Source organism: Ochotona princeps, chromosome 12 (genome assembly GCF_030435755.1).
Source record: "Ochotona princeps isolate mOchPri1 chromosome 12, mOchPri1.hap1, whole genome shotgun sequence".
In the NCBI taxonomy this organism is placed as follows: domain Eukaryota; kingdom Metazoa; phylum Chordata; class Mammalia; order Lagomorpha; family Ochotonidae; genus Ochotona; species Ochotona princeps.
In genome coordinates, this window is record NC_080843.1 from 10,321,277 (window position 1) to 10,342,743 (window position 21,467).

The 21,467-nt window shown below is 50.4% G+C and overlaps 1 protein-coding gene across 3 annotated transcripts in view; it reads right to left on the reverse strand.

Annotated features, from left to right (window-relative positions):
- Positions 1-21,467, reverse strand: part of FARP1 (FERM, ARH/RhoGEF and pleckstrin domain protein 1) — a 213,376-nt gene that overhangs the window by 35,696 nt on the left and 156,213 nt on the right. For all 3 annotated transcript variants that reach the window (XM_058670519.1, XM_058670518.1, XM_058670517.1), the window contains exons 5-11: positions 18,967-19,045; positions 14,668-14,765; positions 9,392-9,506; positions 8,470-8,617; positions 5,854-5,949; positions 4,338-4,501; positions 3,547-3,615 (exon numbers count right to left, since the gene is read on the reverse strand). In XM_058670519.1, coding sequence (XP_058526502.1) covers positions 3,547-3,615; positions 4,338-4,501; positions 5,854-5,949; positions 8,470-8,617; positions 9,392-9,506; positions 14,668-14,765; positions 18,967-19,045 — 769 coding nt within the window. The remainder of the gene's footprint in view (positions 1-3,546; positions 3,616-4,337; positions 4,502-5,853; positions 5,950-8,469; positions 8,618-9,391; positions 9,507-14,667; positions 14,766-18,966; positions 19,046-21,467) is intronic.

Here is a 21,467-nt window from a genome sequence, read left to right on the forward strand (position 1 = left end):
CTGAAAAGCAGTCAGCCTTTGAAAACATGTGCCTGTTTCAGAGGGTACTAAAATCTCGCAGAAGTCCTCGGGCATTTCCCTGTGCGGCTGCTGACAGAGGATGGCAAGGGAACAGGGCTCTGGAGCGACGGGCACGATTCTGGGAGGGAGTGAGGAGCTGGCCGGGCATGAGCTATGGCTCAGCAATATAAAATCAATTTGTGTATTCTAGGTAATTACTCTCTGGATGGTTCTGTAACAGAGGCAATTACTGCTCAGTAGAAGCCTCCAGCAGTAGCTCCATCTGAGGGAGGAGCCCTGCCTGAGAGCACGAACAGGCTCGGCTAAAGGAGGGAACGGAGCTGGATGCTGCCTACAGCTTCCGGCTTCTTCACTCGGCCTCTCGTCCATCTCTCACGAGCATGGGATACGGGAGCTCAGGCCCCGGGGGAGCTGGCGCCTCCCACAGCGCTCCAGATGGAATCCTGGAGCACCTATACTGTGGATCACAGAGAGGAGAGGCTGCGGCTTGTTTTGGTCCTCAAAGTATTTTATTTTTAAATATTTGTTTGAAAGGCAGATTTACAGAGAAAGAAGGAGAAAGGGAAGGAGGGAGGGAGTGGGGAGGGAGGGAGGGAGTGGGGAGGGAGGGAGTGGGGAGGGAGGGAGGGAGACAGACAGACACACACACACACCTGTCTTCCAGATACTGGTTCACTCTCCAAGTGGCCACAACAGCCAGAGTTGGGCCAGCCTGAGGCTAGGAGCCTGAAAGTCCACCTGGGTCTCCCACATGGGTGCTGGCATCCAAGACACTTGGACCATCTTGCTCTCCTCTCCCAGGCAGAGTAGCAGGGAACTGGATCAGAAGTGGAGCAGCTGAGGCTTTGAAACAGTGCTCATATGGGATATCAGCATGGCAAGTGGCAGCTAACCCCACTGAGCCACAACTTGGGCTTTGGTCTTCAAACATAAGAACAGTGAATTGCCCAGGGAAGTGATGAGGTCTACTGTGTCATACGTCTGACCTGCAGGTCACACCCTGCAAGCCCACTCAGACTCGCATCAGGAGACTCAGACGACGGGGGGTCCCTTCGTCTCAGCGAAAGCAAAACAGCACACTGGCACATTTGCAAGGCATGAGACCAACACAGTGTGAACTCTTCATAGGACTACAGGAGAGTGAAAACACATGTCAGACACAGGGTTAAGGAGCAAGGCCTGGAGCCATGAGGAACGGAAGTCGACCAGTGCCAAAGCACTTGCCTAGGGCACTTCCTCTGCTCTTGTGGGGGGCAGAAATACCGACCTGAGAAGGGGCATAAACCAGGCAGCTGTGCCCAAGAGGACGAGGCGAGCAACACAGCCTGTGGGTTTTACGCTGGGACATCTGGTACAAGAAGTGAGCAAGCAAGCCTGAACTCCAAGTGCAGATTGAAGGCCCTGGCCAGAAATGCTTGGGACCAGAATGCTTCAGATTTGGGAGGTTTTTCTTTTTGTTCTTTCTCTGCAGGGGGCGGGGAGGGGACCCTACATGAGGCTCACCAGCTGAGTGGCTTTAATGCCTCACTTGGAGGCATTGGGGATCAGGGCTGTGAGTTATGGGTGCTCATCCTTGGCTGTCTACTCTGACCGTTATCATATTTGTGACTGCAGGAAAGTGAAAAAGAAAAAACAAAAGCTACAAAAACCCAGAGGCACTCAACTGTGCCAGGGCGCATCATCTTCCCCCTGGAAACCTGGGCTGCCTCCTTTGCTTCCTGCGAGATTGAGGGTCTCCTTCTTCACCAGGGAGATCAAAGGATGCTGAGCTGCCAGAGACCATCTGGAGGAGAGCCTGGGGTTCATGCTTGGGACAGTGCCTGGTACACACTAAGAGCGGCAAGCCTTTGCAAACACAGCAACAACAGCTACAGTGATGTGTCCTATCTCATCCACGCTTACACAATAGGGGTGGGCATCGTGACACTGCAGGGTAAGCTGCAGCTTGGGACACCTGTACCCTATTTCAGCTTCACAATCGAGTCACACTTCCACTTCTGATCCCACTTCCTGCTGATATGAAAACTTGGAGACAGCAAGGGACAGCCTGCATTCCTGCCACCTGCATGGGGGCCTGGGCTGGAGAGAGTTCCGGCTCCTGGCTTTACAGGACCCAGTGTTGGCTCTCACAGGCATGTGCCAAGTGATCAGTGGATGGAAGATTTCTCTTTCTCTGTTACCCTGCTTTTCAAATAAACAAGAAAGTTTTAAAAATTAATAGAACTGGGGTGCTGTTGGGGTGTAGCTGGTAGTGGCCCAGCAGCCCATACGAGCACTGGTTTGAGTTCCAGCTATTGCACTTCCAATCCAGTTCCTTGCTGATGTATCCGGGAGAACAGCAGAGGATGACCCAAGCCTTGGCCCCTATATCCATACGGGAGACCCGAAAGATGCTCCTAGTTTCAGACTGGTCCAGCTCTGGCCATTGCAGCCATGTTGAGAGTGAAACAACAGATCAAAAATTTCTCTCTGGTTCTTTCTCTATAACTCTGCCTTTCAAATAAAATAAATCTTGGGGCCCGGCGGCGTGGCCTAGCGGCTAAAGTCCTCGCCTTGAAAGCCCCGGGATCCCATATGGGCGCCGGTTCTAATCCCGGCAGCTCCACTTCCCATCCAGCTCCCTGCTTGTGGCCTGGGAAAGCAGTCGAGGACAGCCCAATGCATTGGGACCCTGCACCCGTGTGGGAGACCCGGAAGAGGTTCCAGGTTCCCAGTTTCGGATCAGTGCGCACTGGCCCGTTGCGGCTCACTTGGGGAGTGAATCATCGGACGGAAGATCTTCCTCTCTGTCTCTCCTCCTCTCTGTATATCCGGCTTTCCAATAATAATAAAAATCTTAAAAAAAAAACAAAACAAATAAAATAAATCTTTAAAAATATTTAGGGAGGGCCCAGATGGTAGCCTAGCAGCTAAAGTCCTCGCCTTGAACACGCCGGGATCTCGTATGGGCATCGGTTCTAATCCCGGCGGCCCCTCTTCCCACCTAGCTCCCTGCCTGTGGCCTGGGAAAGCAGTCGGAGGACGGCCCAAAGCCTTGGGACCCTGCACCCGCGTGGGAGACCTGGAGAGCTCCTGGCTTCAGATTGGCTCAGCTCCGGTCGTTGTGGCCCTGGGAGTGAATCAACAGATGGAAAATCTTCCTCTCTGTCTCTCCTCCTCTCTATATATCTGACTTTCCAATAAAAATAAATCTTTTAAAAATATATTTAGAGAACTACTTCCTGAACCCGCAAGGATCGGGGATGAGCAAGCACCAGTTCTCTGAGCCCCGCCTTCCCTGCCCCTGGCAGTGACCTCATCATCATCTTCCCATCTTCTCCATCTCTTCTCCCGTCTTCCTCCACGTGGGGGCCAGGGTCCTCCCACGCCCCTGCCCCACAGCAAGCGCACTGAGCTTGATGACCATGCAGAAATTGCCTGCTCACCCGACAGCGAGCCTGTGTGCAGAGTTGGCGAGCAGCCAGTTGCCATCCACTGCGAAGTACACCCCTTCTCAAATCAGAGCTTGCCAGAAGCCGCTCTTACCTCTCAAACTGAACTTTCTTGTGTCCTCCTTCTTTGACATAGTCAAGAACTTGCTTCTGTGTCCGGCCACTGAAACGAACACCGGGAGGGAGAGAGGAACATGACATGAGGGCATTCCAGGGCCCTCGGCACCTGCTCCTTCTGTGGTGGGCAGGGTCGCAGGAATAAGAAGCTAAGACAGCTGTGGATTCCTGTCCCTCCAGTCTCTTTAAGTGGAATATTTTGCAAATTTGAGGACAATTCAAATTAGAGAAAAACAAATTGCATGGGTTTCAGAAATGCTTCATGGCTTGGAGTACCTTTGGACACACGTACAGAAAAGGCATTGGATAAATGAACCCACTTAAAAATGGTGTGTTTAGTTACTGATTAACCACTCCACAAGTTAGCATTTTTTATGAAAGCAGGGACAGTAATTTGCCTCAGTTAGACCCTTATTGGCTGGAAGGTAGCTGACACACAGTAATACTCATTTATTGACAAACGCATGGAAAGCCAGTGGCGAGCACAGCTACCTATCATTCTGTGAGGCAAAACCAAGTGACAATCAGACGCTTTTACATGAAAAGGTAACCTTCCTGAATTAGCTAGATGGGCTAGGAGTCGACCATGGCTGCTGAGATTGCCTAATTGCTCTAGAACATTTGGCAGAGCCCAACACACTGATACCAAGTGGTTACCAGGACAATCAGCCCCAGCTGCTGGGGACCCACGAGTGCACACCTCCCCCGTCTGCTGGCAGCACAGCGGCTCTGGCAACACTGCAGCCGCCCACCCCCGACCCAGCTCACCTGAAGCGGAAGGAGGAGCCTCGACTGAAGAGCACGGGCTTGGGCTTGGGCTTGGGCTCCTCGAAGAGCCTGAAGAAGGCGTGATGCTCCACGCAGATCTTCCAGAAGGACTTGCAGAAATCGCGGCTGGCCATGAGGAACTCCAGGGTATCCTGGTAGGAGCTCTACAAGGGCAGACAGCGGCTGCAGTTGGCCTGCTGCTCACGGACCTTCACTTTCAATGCGAGCAGAGACGGGTCACGCGTGCATCCAGTGCGATTTCAACTGTGTGTTTTATGACAAACTCAAAAGATTTCATGTTAAGCTATCTTCTTCTCCACAGAATTTCCCTTTAGAGGCTCTCATGGCACACAGCAGGACAGGTCTACTGGAAGTGACACCATTTCTTTGCCAGAATTTATAAGCAAGCTTTTTGGTTTTTTTTTTTGTACTGGACTTATACTTCCATCAAAAACAAAACCCTAGTGCTACGGTCCCTCCTGGGCCTCCTTACGCTCTGTGTAACACAACGCACCCGGTCTGCCTTCCTCCTCAGGGTTCACGCCCATGGTGACTTTTGTCTGAAGTCATTTCCCACTAACACAGTACCAAGCCCGTCTCCAGGTGGCTCCTCGGACGAATGAACCCCACAGGAAATCAAATTTCTTTCCTGGAGTTCCAAAGTACTACTCTCAGCCGAGAAGGCCAAGCCCTTTGATTCTGGAAAGGGGATATGGTCATTTTCTACTCCCACACTGAACACTCCCCATTTAGGCGGCCAGGCTAGATCAACAAAGGTTACCACAATCCTTTGCATTCTCAGCAGCTGCAACTACTCTGGGGAGCCTCATAGCTGTGGGCAACAGACAAGCTCTGCTGTCATTCCTCATTGGTAAGTGAGGGCTGTGGAACTCAAGATGTATGTTTTCATAGGAATTATTTACTGTGAGTGTTTGCTTCTCAGGTCAGCCCACGAAAGCCCACCCAATCCACGGTACAGCTATGCCCCCATCACCTTAAAGGACTGAGTCCTGTCCAAGGTAGATACTGGGGAATGCATCTATCATGCACCTGCTGCATGGCTCTGGCCAGCAGGTGTACGGGATGCTTCTCCGCTCGCTCCAGTGAGAGCAACACTGACACTATGAGGGGCTCTGTGATAAGCAAGCAGGAACGGGGGGGGGGGGGGGGGAAGGGTGGAGGGGGAACCTGGTCAGGCCACAGGGAGGAGCTACGCAGGAGCTGTGGGATGCGGCAGGAAGCTGAGCTAGGCTGCCAGGCGGGGCTCAGCTCAGGCTGTGGGTTCTGCCTTTGGAGAAACAACTCTCTCCCCAGATCCACATTCGGGTCTCACAAGGACGACACTTGAGTCGCCGACTGCATGGATTACCTGGGTTCCTTTTCATAACAGCTCCAGGGTGGGAGCTGCGTGGTGGCAGGGCACCCTGCTGAGCACAGACCTCACCATCTGGCAGGGCGGACTCCTGCCCATGGTTTAGTGGGCCCTGCTGCCCCACCCCACCCCCATCACACTCACATTAGCATCGGGGCGGAGCTTGATGAGAAAGCGCTTCCTCTTGAAGCTCAGCTTGCGCACCTTGGCCCAGTTGAAAGCGTTGATCTTTGTGACGCCCTGAGGAGGAAGATGGCAGCCATTGAGCCCAGAGATGCACAAGCAGCAGCCTGCGAGTCGCAACCATATGGCACCTGTCCCTGGATCTGCAGGGATCATGCAATGTCTGATCTGCTATGAAATGCTTGAGCCGGCACTGCAACTATGCCTGCCTCCGTGGCTAGCACAGCAGGCAAGGCAACTGCAACAAGAAGGACGAGTAAAAACCAGCAGCTGCCTCTGAGCAGTGTTGGGGTCTGTCCTAGGGACTACACAACCCTTATTTTATCCAACTCCATATTAGACCCAGGGAGACAGGTCGCCGTACTATGATTAATTATCGTAACAACAACCTCATTTCCCAGACCTGGGAATTATATTTTAATTGCTCCCAAGTCCTGCCATCAGTGTGGCAGGAAGAGACCCCAGGCACCCGCCCATCTAGCCAACAGCTGTTGTCATTCCACGGTGGTCCACACAGGTCTGGCTTTGGCCGCCTACCTGAGTTCAAGGCCAGCATGTAGTCTCTGGATGGGACTCACATACCTCCAGCATTTTGGGGAGCAGGTTGGACCTGGGGCACCCCTAGTCCACACTGAGGAGTTGCCAGGCTCCTATTCCCACCTTTCTTGACTCACCTGAAAGCGGGGTCCCTCTTGAGCTGCTGGAACAGCAGGCCCAGTTATTCAACATGGGAGTTAGGCACAGGGAGGATGACTAATTCTAAGATACAGCCTGCACACTTGATTAAATTGCTCCACAAGCTTCCCATGTTCATGGATAGGCCCCAGAACTCAAGCTATCCTCTGCTGCTTTCCCAGGTTATAATCAGGGAGCAGGGCTGGAAGTGGAGCAGCCAGGACACGAACCAGTACCCATATGGGATGCCAGCACTGCAGGTACAAGTTTAGCCTGTTAGGCCACCACATTGGCCCTAGCTTTGTGCGATTTTTAGAAAATGTTTAAAGGTTGTGATTTTGAATTTTACAGGCAGGACTGAAAATTACACTTGCTTTTCTCACCATTGTTCTTATCAGGAACTCACTTGTTATTTATGCAGATCAAAAACGCTCAGGAGCAGCCAACCTTACCCTCTAATGCTACATTCCTTCAAAGCTTCATTTGTTTCCTAATGAAACCCACTTTGCGCTTTTGGGGACGTGACTCTGGAATCACGAATGCTTGTCATCAGCGTCTCCATCTGAGCTCGGGCAGGCTGGGTCTCCAGGGCGCACACACAAGGGGGAATCGAGGTAACACTGGCATGGCAGGGCTCAGCAGCGCTCGGGCTCAGGAACAGGGTCACAGCTCCCGAACCAGGTGACGCCGGCCCCCTTGCCGAGGAAGACGCTGGTGGCAAAGCGGGGCATCTTTCTCACACTTCTGGGGCAGGCGAGGAGTCTCACAAAAGCATGTGGAAAATGGGCTCAATGAGAACCCTACGCAGGGATTTCAAGATTTGTTCAGCACCAAACGAACCTCTTTCAATTCCGTTTTGCTGATGATTTTTCGAAGTGCTCTCCTAGGTTTCTGTGATGTACATTTCTGGTGGCAGTTTGACAGGGCACATACACTACACACCTGAATATGTCTACTTCCCCGATTGTCACTGATACCCAATGGGGCCAGCATAGTGGCGCAGCCTGTTAAGCTGTCACTGACTGACACACGGGCAGTTTGAGCCTTGGCTGTTCCACTTCTCATCCAGGCCTCACCCTGCTAATGTGCCTGGGAATGCGGTGGGGGGATAGCCCTCGTGTTTGGGAAACCAGGATGGAGTTTCTGGCTTTGGCTTGGCCCAACCTGGTCACCGTGGCCACATGGGGATTGAAACAGAGAATGCAAGACTGAAATCTCCCTCTCACACACTCTGCCTTTCAAATAAACAAATCTTTTTAAAAACAAAAAGATTAGTAACAGCAACAACGATGACTCGCTGCTGAAGAGAACGGTCCCAGAGCAGGGTGAGCAAGGGAACGCAGCACAGACCGAACAAGCCTTGCACGTCCTTAAGCGGAACGCAGCAGATATTTAAGCATGCTATGTTTTCCCGAGGAATTTCTACAGGCAAAGACGTTGTTCTCAGGAGTTTCTACAATGGCCTTATGTTACATGCACACAGTGCACTTTCTGTTTTAAATTAGGGATATATGAAGGGAATCTGGCACACACCATATCAGGTTACCAAGGGAAACAAAACCCCAAACAAGAAAAGTCATACTGCTGTAACATTTCATCTGCAAGTATGAGAAAGGTGTTTATTTTGGGGGTAAATTTTGGTTCTGTACGTTCCCAGCACAGTTCTACTAAGTTTCTGTGACCTTACAAAGTCAACACATCAGCAGCCGTCCCACCCAAATCTCGAAAGTGGCTTCCCCAAAGCTTGGAAAACAAAAACCTAAGATGGGGTCAGCTTCTCTCGGCTCGGTTTATAACCATGGGAGGTGCCAATGCGGCCCACCCAATGTGAACCAGAGCTACAGGGTCAAGTCCCCCCGCCCCGTCACCAGGGGAACCAAGCCGTGCCCCCACCGCCCTCACCTGAAACACTAGAATTCCCGTGTTGGCCACGGCCAAGTTGATTTTGGTGCCTTCCCTGTCCTTGGCCGGGTGCAACCGGATTCCATACATCTCCAGCCGCCGCGCGATCTCCAGGAGCTGGAAATCGGATTCCGCTGGGGTTTGTCCGCTGAGAACACAACATGAGAGAAAGGCCAGGAGATTTGAATTCCCTGGGTCTATCTGTTTGAGATTAAGTGAATTCTCTTGGGAAATAAAAAAGTATTGCATCACACAAACAGCAGGGCCACCCAACCAGCCTTCTATTCATTCTAACTCCAAATCTGACGGCTAGGACAAAAACTCTATTGCTCCTGTAATGCAAAACCGTGAAAGTCTAGCTTGAACTAACTAGGCCAGTTGTCTGGAATTGTTGTTTCCTTGAAGGTCACCAAAAAAGCAAAACACCACTGTATGAAAACCAATTTTGAGTCGCTTACAATAAGCTACATTTGCAAGCAAGTTCAAGGCTGTCTCATTGCTACTGTCACCAGGCTTGAAGCCCACTTGAAGACAACATTGAAAAGCAGAGATCCTTCGACACCTTTACTGATCAAAACACAACCCAGCCACGGCGGACTCCAAAGCAGGTGGACTCTGCCCCTAAGGCCCAATCTCCTGTTGTGATCCTCACTGGAAGGGCCTTTCACCTCAGCCTCTCCCTTCCACTCCCCCAAGCATGGACGCCCGTCATCCCAGGCTTACTCTGGTCTCACGGGAAGGCCAGCCAGAGCCTTGAGCCCGCTTCCGAGCAGGTCCCCTGCGGGGGGGGTGGGGGAGGTGGGGCACAGTGCCCTGGCAGCATCCCTCATTTCTTCCCTTTGTGTATTTGTTCATGACAACGTGTGTGCTGGAAAGCAGAGAAGCAGCTCCATGGAAATGCAAATCCATGCATGAAACTTACACGTGGTTATGATGAAACTCCACAATTTTATCTTCCAGTGCATCTTGTTGAGGTACATACTTATTTTTTGCTAAGTGCTCTCTGTCCAATGCTTCATCAAAATCCCCAATCTCAGCTACAAGGAAACAGAGAAAGAAAAACAAGCCACATAGGATTAGCAGGTCATGATTTCTTTACTTCAGAAATAATAAACCAGAAGCTGGAAGACCACAAAAGCCAGCTGGTGATTCCAGAATATTCTAAGGCCTGGATATCTTTCCATTGTTTTAAGGCAGTCTGAGACTTTCCCACCCCACCAGACAGAAAACCCAAGAAACATCTGTTTTTAGCCACCCTGTTCCCAGCTGGCCTTTCTATTCCCCACAGTTAGTTCCCTTCTCGGCAGTGAACATGTGGACGACCTTGGCATATGGCCTATACAGGACTGGAACTCCAGAATTGTGCGAAATCAACTTCTGAATCACATGTGCAACAACTACTAGTGCAACACCCAACTCTCCATGATGGAGAGACTGCAGACGGGTACAAAGGAAGGTCACTTAATGCTTTTAGGAACTAATTCACAGGAGTTTATTAGACTTCTTAGCATCTTTAGTCAGAAACAATGGGCTAAACATTTTATCTATAATCTATACTGTTTCGTCACATGATCTGAATATAGTCAAATGGCTATCATGTGGAGAATTAAGGGACAGAGATTTTAATATATTTATTATACATGAAAACATACATATTATAATACATATATACATGTTATATAGAGAGATATTTAGGAAAATATGAGACAGTGAGTGAGTGAACAATTCCATGTACTGTTTCATAGCGCCAGCCCAAGCTGAAACCAGGGGCGTTAACGGAGTCTCTCACATGAGTGGCAGGGGCCCAAACACTCGGGCCAGCTTTCTGTGCTTTTCCCAGCCACCAGCAGGTAGCTGAATCAGAAGTGCGGTAGCCGGGACTCAGCCCAGTGCCCAGATGGGACACTAGTGTTGCAGGTGGTGGCTTTATCTGCTATGCCACAGGCATCCCTACGAAGGGCACTTTTGGAATCATAACCGTAGCTAAGTTCAACAGCCCTGGCTCAAGCTCAGTGTACACCAACTGCAAGACTTCAGAGTTGCACACCTTCCCTGGTCTCATCTTTCTGTGGAACCAGTACAGTGAAGAGCAGCTTGGTGGCCAAGTGCAGGTGTTTGGACGAGCAGCGAGTGCATGGCTGCGACGACCCCTCCTCTCACTGTGTCACAGGAGACAGCCGCTCAGGCTCCAGGCAGCACCGCCACAACGCAGCAGCACAGGGCCCAAGTGTCACCATGAACCACTCCTGCTGAGGAGACCTGTTCTGCATAAGCCAATGCCAGGGCACCTGGCAACCAGGCCACCCCCACGCCCTTCCACTTGGTAAAGCAGACCAGAAGCACTATTTCCTAAAAGCCACTTCTGGACTAACCTCATCCTCCCCAGGCAGATAGAGCAGCCACATCTGTCACGAAACATGGCACAATGGGGACATCCCTGGCCATGCTGACACCATTACTGGTGGTTGCGACAATGGCAGCTCTGAATTTTCTGTAATTCCTTTTATCACGTCTCCAGAAAGGACAGATGAATTTCCTTATGTGAGGGGGTTACCGTGTACTAAGCACCAAGTCACTGGGAACAACGCATTCCTGAGATAGAACGATAACTCCACAGGGAAGCACAGGCTTCAGTCCCTACAAAATTCTCAAAACCGCATTTTGGTCAATTGACCTTGGCGCGTGTGTTTCTGTCCAAAGCCATTTATTTAGCAGAAATTGTTGATTCACTCACACTGAACTCGTGCTAACAGCAACACTCAATGTTGGAAGACCACAGCACATGATCAGGGGCTCTGAACAGCACTTCGGGGCTTGCTTGGGGGCCTTTTTAAACAGTGAAATCACCAACAATAAGCACAAAAAATGGAAAAGCGTGCCACTCGACAGGCCAAGAAAAGGACACCTGTTGGGCCCGGCAGCGTGGCCTAGTGGCTGAAGTCCTCGCCTTGAACACGCCGGGGCGCCAGTTCTAATCCCGGCAGCTGCACTTCCCATCCAGCTCCCTGCTTGTGGCCTGGGAAGGCAGTTGAGGATGGCCCAAGGCTTTGGGACCCTGCACCCGTGCGGGAGACCCGGAGGAGGTTCCTGGCTCCCAGCTTCGGATCGGCACAGCACCGGCCATTGCGGCTCACTTGGGGAGTGAATCACCGGACGGAGGGTCTTCCTCTCTGTCTCTCCTCCTCTCTGTATATGTGACTTTGTAATGAAAAATAAATCTTTAAAAAAAAAAAAAAAAAAAAGGACACCTGTTAACAGTCTGAGAGCCAAAAGGCAGCAGCAAAGCCCGATAACCCACCTCACGTGGGAATGGACTGCGTGACTTGGATGTCTGGTCATCTGGCATACGCACAGACAGCATTTGGGGCATGTCCACATGACCAGATCTGCAAGCAGCGAGTCCCTGACATGTTTTCATCATGGCCGTGAAATGCCTGAGAGAAGCAGTGTGTGAATTCAATCTTTGCTCACAGTTTTGGAGGTTTATAATCCAAGATCACAACTGAGCTGAATGTTGGGCGAGGCCACAGAACGCCAATGGTGGAGCGTGCGTGGGGTGGAGGGGACACTCCCATGGCAGGCAGGGCGAGGGGGTGGAGGGCCCACACTCAGCGGTCTCGGCACTCTCAGAAGCCTCACCTCTGCACCCCACAGCTTGTGCTGCAGCCCCTTCAGCGGCCTCAGCCTACATGAGCCTGGGCGCCATCTCCTGTTCAGACCACAGCACCCCAAATTCAGGAACCAGGATGAGTGGTTGCACGTGGGGATATCAACAAAATCCTACATTTCCTGTGAGCTTTGCTTGGGCCTTCTAATATCCCCCCCTCCCCGAATTCCACTTCAAAGGAATTCTCCATTTTGGAGAAGTGGGCGCATCAGGGTTAGCACTCTTCGTTGTCTTTCCTTGCAAGCCACTGGTTTCCCTTGCTCTCCTCAAACACAATGCCACGTAATTTCTCCCTTTATACTTTCCTGGTGAAATCCAGAGGTAGGCTCCTCACCAGGCTTTGAGAATTTAAGAAGCAACACGTTCAAGATCCACCGTACTATCTTGTCATCTTTTATCTTGTCACAGATGCATCTACCATCTCCCCTGGCAGTTGACTTGCAGCCACAAAGAGGTCAAGAGAAGCCCAAATCCTGCTGTACCGATAGAAGAAATGGACATGTCCAGGCACATCCTTCACAGCCCTGCTTTGTCAAGAACAGCCCTCCGGACAGACACACACACCCTGCAGACATGGCCTGCTCATCCCCACACTCAACGGGAAGTGGGACTCAGCAGCAGGAGCCACGAGCCCAAATCAGGTCCTGTGCTGCGGGGGTGAGGAAGTAGAGATTCCACCCATAACAGCATTGCTTTTCAATTTAATTCTGAAAATTGGTGACATAAGAACTGTGTATATTTGAAGTGTACCACATCAAAACGTGATGTTTCCAAATACATGTGCACTGTAGGATGGCTATACGAAGCTCTTCACATACTTAACTACTCAGTGCAACAGCTTTAGAGACCCACATCAATGTCTTTAAGTTGTCATCAAACAAACCATTGTCTCCCAGTTCACCACCCTCAGTAATAACTAGTTTGACAGCAAGAAGGGCCCCTCCCCCATACCTGACCCTCTAGTCTTAGGAGAGGACCACATGGATGCATATCCCTCTCAGTTGTGTAAATATTAACAAGAGAACAAAACAAAGCTGGGGCTGGCACTGCGATGCAGCAGGGCATGTCGGCATCCCATGGGTGCCTGTTCGAGTCCTGGCTATTACACTTTTGATCCAACTCCCACCTGGCGGCCTGGGAAAGCAAGGGAAGGTGGCTGACAAGTGTGTGCCCCGCAACCACACGGAAGCTCCTGGCTTCGGCCTGGTTTAGCCCTGGCTGTGCAGCCACAAGGGGAATCAATCAGTGGATGACAGATCTCTCTCCTCCTATTTCTCCCTCCTACTTTGTGTAACTCTGATTTTCAAATAAAAAAAAAATAAAATCTTTATGAAAAAAAAGTAAAAGCAACTTCAAAGGCAAGTGCAGCGAGGTTGGCTTGCGTCAGGAATCTGCTGGGACTGTCTTCTACTTTTAAAACACCGAGGGTTCCAGAAGATTCTATGAAGTTATTATTCTATTCAGCAAGAGCTGCCTTCCTGCCTTTAAAAATCCTGCACTGTGGGGCTGGTGTTGCGGTGCGCTGGGTTAGATCGTGCCTGCAATGTCGCCATCCTATGTGGGAGTGTCAGTTCCAATCCTGCCTGTGCCACCCGGGCGCCAGCTCCCTTCCAATGCACCAGGGAAGGCAGCAGGGAAGGCCCAGGTACCCGGGCCCCTGCCACCCACGTGCTCACCCCACTGGAGCTCGTGGCTGCTGGCTTCTGCCGGGCCTAACCCCAGCCACACAGGATACTCGGGACGTGAGCTAGCAGATAGATGACTTCTGTCTGAATCCCCATCTTTCTGTCACTCTGCCTTAAAAACCACTAAGTAAATTTTAATCAAGACCAAACACAGCAAAGGCAAAGGTAATATAAGTTCCATGTCAAAACTCCCTCATTTGTAAAATGACGATGACAGTAGATCCTGACCTTGGGGTGGGGTGGGGGAGGGTTAGAACAATTAAATAAGACAACAGCGCTGGCATGGCACACAAGAAAAGACATATTTTTACTTTCCCTTTTCTCATCTTGCTTTTCCTGAATGATAAAGAAGCACCTATTCGGCAAGCCTAGTAGACATCCAATAGTTCTCAGATGGAAATCAAGACAAGCACTGCCTATACCATGTGGTGACAATCAGGAGTGACACAGGCTTTCAGAAACCTTGTTCCCTGCATAGTGCTCAGAACAGATGGCGCAGGTTACACGGAGCTGCTACTTCGTGTGCAACGGACATTAAAGAGCTGACGCGTGGCACAACTTTAGTGCTTAGTTACACATGTGACTTTGGTCTGAAGGCCTGCTTTCGGAAATCTACATCTTCCATTTCAGGTCATTTCTGCCTTTACCAAAAGGAAAAAAACAGCCCATGTGGACTTTAAGACACATCAACATGAGGAACACACAGATTACATCTGAGATGTGGATATCAGATGAAGGTAGAAATCATTGCTTTTCTGGGACATGTGACTAAGCCCACAGCCCCCAACCCAAGCGATCACTGTGTTACTCTCAGCATGCTCTGCAAAGGAAAGCAACGGGACTTACACTGCACAATGTGTGAGATCAAGAGAGCAGTGCTGGTGTCGTTACACGTCAACCTGCCTTGGGCCAAATCCTGCTTCACCTGCAGCGCAAACAGGTACCTGGAGATGGAGAGAGAGGGCGTCATGTCACGGGGAGAAGACAGAATTGGCATCAGGGCACTCGCGGCAGCCTGTCCACATCAGAGGTGCCAGGGAAAGTTCCACAAAGCCAAATGACAGGCAAGTCAGCAGGGGCTTGCAGGAGTCTCTGCTACCCTTCCCCGCAGAGTGGACACTCACTTCCCTACAAAGCAAAGCATTAGGAGACATATGATATCATCTTTGCACCTAATAAATGTAGCATTTCATTTCATTTCATTTTAGAGAGCCATAAAAAAAAAATGGAAAACTAGAACCATCATCCTATGTACTTTTGCAAGAATTAGGAAACATTACAAATTTCTTCACAGGGTCCTTCCAACAACCCCCTCAAAAACGACTCTATGGCACAAAGCAGTTTATCATGGTAACATCTCTGTCAATGGAATCAGAGCAAAAAATCCACCTTGTTTATGTTGTCACATTCTCTTAGCTGCTACCATAAGCCTTAGTTACCAGAAATACAAAACTCAACTGTAGTTATTGTAAAATTCTTTTCTTGAGGCTGGCATTGGTGGGTTCATCCGCTGCCTGAAGGCCAGCATTCCACATGAGCAACAGTTCAAGCGCTGACTACTCACTCCATAGTCAGCTTCCCAGCTCACGTCCCTGGAAACACACTGCAAGATGGCCCAAGTACTTGAATCTTTGCCATTTGCAAGGGAGACTTGGATGCAATTCTAGGTTCCTGGCTTTACCTTGGCCCAGCCCAGCCACTGCAGCCTTGGAGAGAAAGCCAGTCAGTGGTTCCTTAGTTCTTAACAATAGAACCTCCTAAATAGCATTTCTAGATGAGAGAGATCTTCCACCCACTGGATCACTCCCCAAATGGCTGCAATGATCAGAGCTAGGCCAGACTGCAGCCAGGAGCCAGGAGCTCCAAGTTGGTCTCTTGCATGGGTGCAGTGGTCCGAGCTGGGCCTGACTGCAGCCAGGAGCCAGGAGCTCCAAGTTGGTCTCTCGCGTGGGTGCAGGGATCCGAGCACTTGGACTCCTCTGCTATTTTGCCCAGGTTCATGAGCAGGTACCCAGATTAGAAGTGAAGCAGCCGGGACACAAACACGCAAGGACTGTGACAATTTTATATGTTTCTGCTCTAGTTACTCTATTTTCCTGGGTATACTCTCATTGACTTTTTAATTTAAAGATTTATTTGTATTTTTATTGGAAAGGCAGATTTCCAGAGAGGAGTGACATAGAACCACTGGTTCACTTCCCAAATGGCCTCAGTGGCCAGAGCTGAGTCTGTTTGAAGTTAGTAGCCAGGCGCTTCTTCCATTTCTCCTATGTAGATGCAGGAACCCAAGGCTTTAGACTGTCCTCTGCTGCTTACCCAGGAAATAAACAGCGAGCTGGATGGGAAGTGGAGCAGACATGAACTGGTGCCCATAAAGGATTCTGGAGCTTGCAGACAAAGGATTAGTCTGTTGGCCACTCTCATGAACTCTTTAGAAATGTCTACCACAGACTAGAATGATCCAAACAAAACATTCAATAAATGTTAGCATTGGTTTTAAATAAAGGAATAATGAAATCCTTTAATGCTATTTAAGAGGTTCTATCATTAAGAATCAAGAAATCGCAACTATGTAACCAGCAACAATTGTGTAACTAGCAAAAAAAAGACAAAAACAAAACAAAAACCCAGAAAACAAAACCTGGCTCTACCAGCTGACAAGAGCTGACCTTTACCCAACTCCCATGTTTATTCTTGTTCTCTCTTGTTCGCTCTCTCCCCACCCCACAAAGCTGAAATGCAGAAAAGCAGAGAACACAACTATACGCCAATCTATAGGTTCACCCGGGAAGGAGCTGTACAAAAGGTCTTTCTGGGTGAGAAAGCGCTCGTCTTTTGAAACGAACAGCCTGTGCAGCTACAGGATTGGACTCCATGTGCCTCCTGTTTCCAATAAATGGGAAGGCTTTGCAACAGAAGCTTCAGCTGGAGGTCCTCTGGGGCAGCGGGTAAGTTGCTGCTGCGTGGCATGCCCTAGGCCTCCTGTCCAACTTCTGCTCACGCGTACCCTGGGAGGCAGCACATGACAGTTCCAGGGGGTGGATCCCCGCCATCCCCAGGAGAGATGCCATGGCCCTCCAGGCTCCTGGCTCTCGCCTGGCCCAGCCTGCGCAGCTGAGGACTTGAGAGGAACGAATCTACAGGAAGGAGATTCCGCCGCCCATCTATCCACATCTCTCCCCGGGTCTCTGCCTTTTAAATTAAAAAAAAAGTTTTAAAAATTTCCAAAGGATTACATGCTGAATATTTCAGCATCTTTAGTTGAAGCAGGGAGGCCTTTGTTGGTGATCTCATGGGGACTACAGGGCGGCATCAGGCGCTCACACACAGGACACCGTGCTGACCCGCCAGGTGCAAGGCCATGGGAACCTAGGTAACACCTCCCTGGGCAAAGCCTGCAGCTTTCCTTCATGACACCAGGTGTGAGTTGAGCAGCACACCCGTGGCATGCTGACTTTAAAGATTCAGTAACACTTTTCAGCACTAAAAACAGAAATGACTCCAAGTGAATTCACAAGAACTCACCCAGCAGGCACCAGAGAAAATTAATCCCGTATCCAGAATGAAGACAAAGCACTCAAGCAGAACCTGCTCTCAGTGGCAACAATGGCGTCTGGACCCCACCCGAGGGGGTTCACTTCTTAGGGACCATGTACAATTTACTTAAAGTTCTTCTTTCTACTTTTTTTTTCTTTAACCTTGAGGCGGCGGAAAGCCAGAGATGACAAGGATTCACTGACTCACTGACGAATGTGTGGGGCTGGAATGGAAAAAGTGGCAAAGCCCACGCACTGCCCATCTGGGAAGAGGGCATCCTAGCTGGCATCTCAAGGGCCAGGCCACATGCCCACCCCTTGCCATTCAGGCTGCGGGAGGTAGAGATCAGGAGGTTCTGACAGGATCCCCTCCGCTGAGGAGGACACAGCCACACAGGTGTGGGTCCCAGGGGAGCCAGGGTAGCCACCAAGAAGCAGAAGGGGGAGGTACAGCCACACCCAGGGACAAACAGGTCAGCCCTCTCCCTCAGTCCGCTCGCCAGCTGTTTCCAACCCGCACCTGCAACTCAGGCCTTCCTCCATCTGGACACTATGAATGGAAGTCAGCTTTCTGTTGAACAGCAAAGTGCAACTGGCTCTTCCATCTCTGAAAAGGGGAAGGCTACAAGCTACTCCTTGCCATCCAGAGAATTAACTGCAGGGCTAGAGTCAACCACTCCCTTCTAAAGCGCAGGCAGCGTGTAGGTCTCTCGTCTACCAAGTTCTTCCCCCGCAGTACCACTGATACCTCCCTGACACCCCCTCGCTCAGCGTCTACCACAGAAACGGGCCTGAAAACGGAGCTGTCCACATCTCTACGCATGTGGCAATGAGAGCCGCAGCCCACGGGCCCGTGAGGGTTCCTGCATCAAATACTGTGCGGATGGGGATGGGGCATGGCAAAACAGAGCAGAAATCCAGGTCCATTCTACTCAACGCTGAGCCAAAAAGACTTCCTGGAAAACACCTCAACTTGCACAAGAAACTAGAAAACAAGAATAGAACAAAGCCGGCCACACCCAGCAGAGCTGTGGCTTCCACAGACAGTGTGGCACAGCCGGGCTACTGGTGACGTGCCGCACAGCGTTTTACAAAAAAAAGGACCCAAATGCGAGAAAACTGGGAAGCGTTTCTAGAGAACATGAGTCACAAAAGCTGAAAGTAAAGCAGCGTTTCCAGTGGCAAGACGGACTGCCAGTGCAAGTTCACGCCATCCACGGAGTAACAGGTACATTCGGAGTGGACATGTTGGCTTCACCGAAGAGATTCATGTCCCAAAGCTCTCCCGTCATGTGGCAAGCGTAAGATGGAAAGGTGGTATTAACAGGTTGCACATCCGGTTCACTTCACGTCACAGCCCCAAAGGGGCTCAGGCTTTAAGAAAGCGTGACCCCTTTCTTTCCTCTCATTTTTTGTAGACAGAGCTGGGGCAGTGGGGGCTGGTCTCGCCGTTTAACATAGAGCAGATTCTGCCCAAGGCAAAGCCAGGAAAATGCTGACCTCATCAACACAGAACTTGTTGTCTTTTCCCATGCATCCTGTAGCAACAGCAACAAAACCAGAACATTTGCCTCCACATCCTCTGCCCCCCAACTTCCAAGCCACAAACCTGGTGAGTTCCTCTTGGAGCTGTGTATGGTCAGGTGGAAAGAATTTCACCACAAACTTCACAACAACATGCTTTGGCCCTAAAGAAGGAGGGAAAAGCAATAAAGCATTAACTGATTTGCGTCTCCAAGACTTTGTACCATATGCCGTACACCAAGTAGCGCAGCTCACTGAACCTTCTCAAGCTCACCATCGACCTCCAAGGCATTCAACTCTGGCTATGGGGTAGGCAGGCAGCTAGCTGGGTCTGCTGAGCTGGAAGTCACAAGCCCCACGTCATTCCATCCTCCTATTTGTCCATTTAAAGGACTCCTTTCCTGAGAGGCACCATGAAATACGGATACTGGGCTGCACATAAAGCTTGGGGAGGCGCCAGGTAACGGCTTCACACCTGGAGGGATCGCCCTCAATCTCGTAACTGACACCACCCACCGGGAGGGGCTCTTTCCCACCAGAGACTACGGCGGGGGAGCATGGCCATGGGGCTGTTTTCCCCCTCTCCCATGCTCTGTCCTGCCAGACCGGCCATCCCACGGTAGCAGATACCTGAGTGCGGCTTGCATGTGTACGTGTGTATATGCGCTCTCATCTTTTAAACCACTGTATCCCCTTGCACATCTCACGTGTGTCAGCATTTAGAATACATGTTTTTTGTGCATGACAAGAGCCTGGAGTGTAAAATTAATCCACTCCTTGCATCACACATCAGTTTGACCTCTAACTGATATTTTCATATTACAAGGAAGCCAGTATCTGTTTTATAATCGATGCTATGACAAAGGCTCCGCTACTGAAACTTGCCTCCAGAGATTTCAACTATAACCCATCTTTAAAAAGTCACTTATCTTCAGAAACATCGCTGACTGGCTGTTTTTACTCAAAAACAGGTTTTTGATAATTAGTGAGAAGGTCGAGCAGTTATGCCACCGACTGTAACTTCCTATTACAAGGTGCACTTGGTAACGTGCTCATCAAATGCATGCCTGGCACCTGGGCATTCCCCCGGCACAGCCCCGCCCCTGTGGGCTGCCGTCCCTAGAAGCAGCTCTCGAGTCTTTTTTCCAGCACGTTACTATGAAAACAGGAAGCAGATGGCGGGCTGCGGGGAAGACCGAGTGAGATGGGTGACTTTTTCCAGAAGGAAAATCTCAAACAGATCATAATAACCTGAGATTTGGGTCAGAGCTTTTTGCTTTGCTGTCCGAGCTAACAGCAATCTCACTCCTTTTGAGGCACGGAGCGCTGTGTTTCAGGGGACACAGGCACCACAAAGAAGCCCCGATTTTGCTGATACCATTACAAAAGCAAAACGTGGCTTTTTGCTCTCCTTTTGATAACACACACACAAAACCCATTTCGTGAAAACACTCAAGTATAGGAAAAAAACCCCAAATTGTAAATCCTAAGGTGGAATGCTGATGTTCTGCAGAACTGGGAGGAAAGCCAGGCACGGAGCTGCAGAAGCCAGCAGGGCTGAGCCACGTTTCCGACTAACTCCAAAATTCATGCAAGTGTACGTACGCTGGCTGGGGAGCACAGACGACCAGGGTGAGCTAAGGAGGGTGGGAAGGTGGCATGACTTCCTATCAGCCATTTTTCATGCAGAGGGAGTTACAAGGATCTGCGGATCCTTAGCAAACCTGTGGAGTGACAGCTCTGTCACAGCACATGGAGGGGACCAGAGATGACAGCCAGCTCTGTCTGATCCCATGGCAACCAACAGTGCCTCTGGGTGTGCGCTGCGCACACCCCTCCTCTCACTCCCCCAGGACTACCCGTGAACTTAATAGAGCCTTTCCCTCTCAGCCTCGCCAACGGCTTCATTTAAATGACAGATGATCACAACATCTAGCGGATTCCAGCCACATAAATTGCTGGAAGTGGCCTCTGGGGACTTTTAACCAAACATACAAAGCAATCCCTCAGATATCCGGAACTTTATCTGCAATCACAGGAATGTGGCTCTGCTATGACCTGCAGGCCTTTGCCTGGTCTCCAGTGAGATGACCCTGGGAAGAAAAGGTCACCTTGAACTCAGAGCTGGGGGAAGGGAGGATGATCCAGCAAGAAAGCAGGTATTCTCTTCCCTTACGCCTCTCCCAGATTCTCTTTTACCTTTTCTTTCCAACATGCAGTCTGTATGCGCATGGGGCTCCCATCATGGCTCTGCCTGCCTCTCCACCCTGACACACACACACACACACACACACACACACACACACACTCCGCTGCCTCTCCACCCAGAACCCCCCCCCCCGCTCCCCACGACTCCCATCACAGCTCCGCCCACCCTCTTACACACACACACTGGGCAACCTTGTCTTTCTGAACAACACTTGCAGTTGATTGCACAGGCTTTGGCAAAGGAGGGAGGACAGAAAACGTAAAATTGATTTCATGAACACGCGGTTTTCCTCCTCCCCGATGAGACAAGCTCAGTTACTCTGCAGGTTAATAGCAGGCTTCAGCGTTTTAATCAAAATAATCTTAGAATTTCCATGC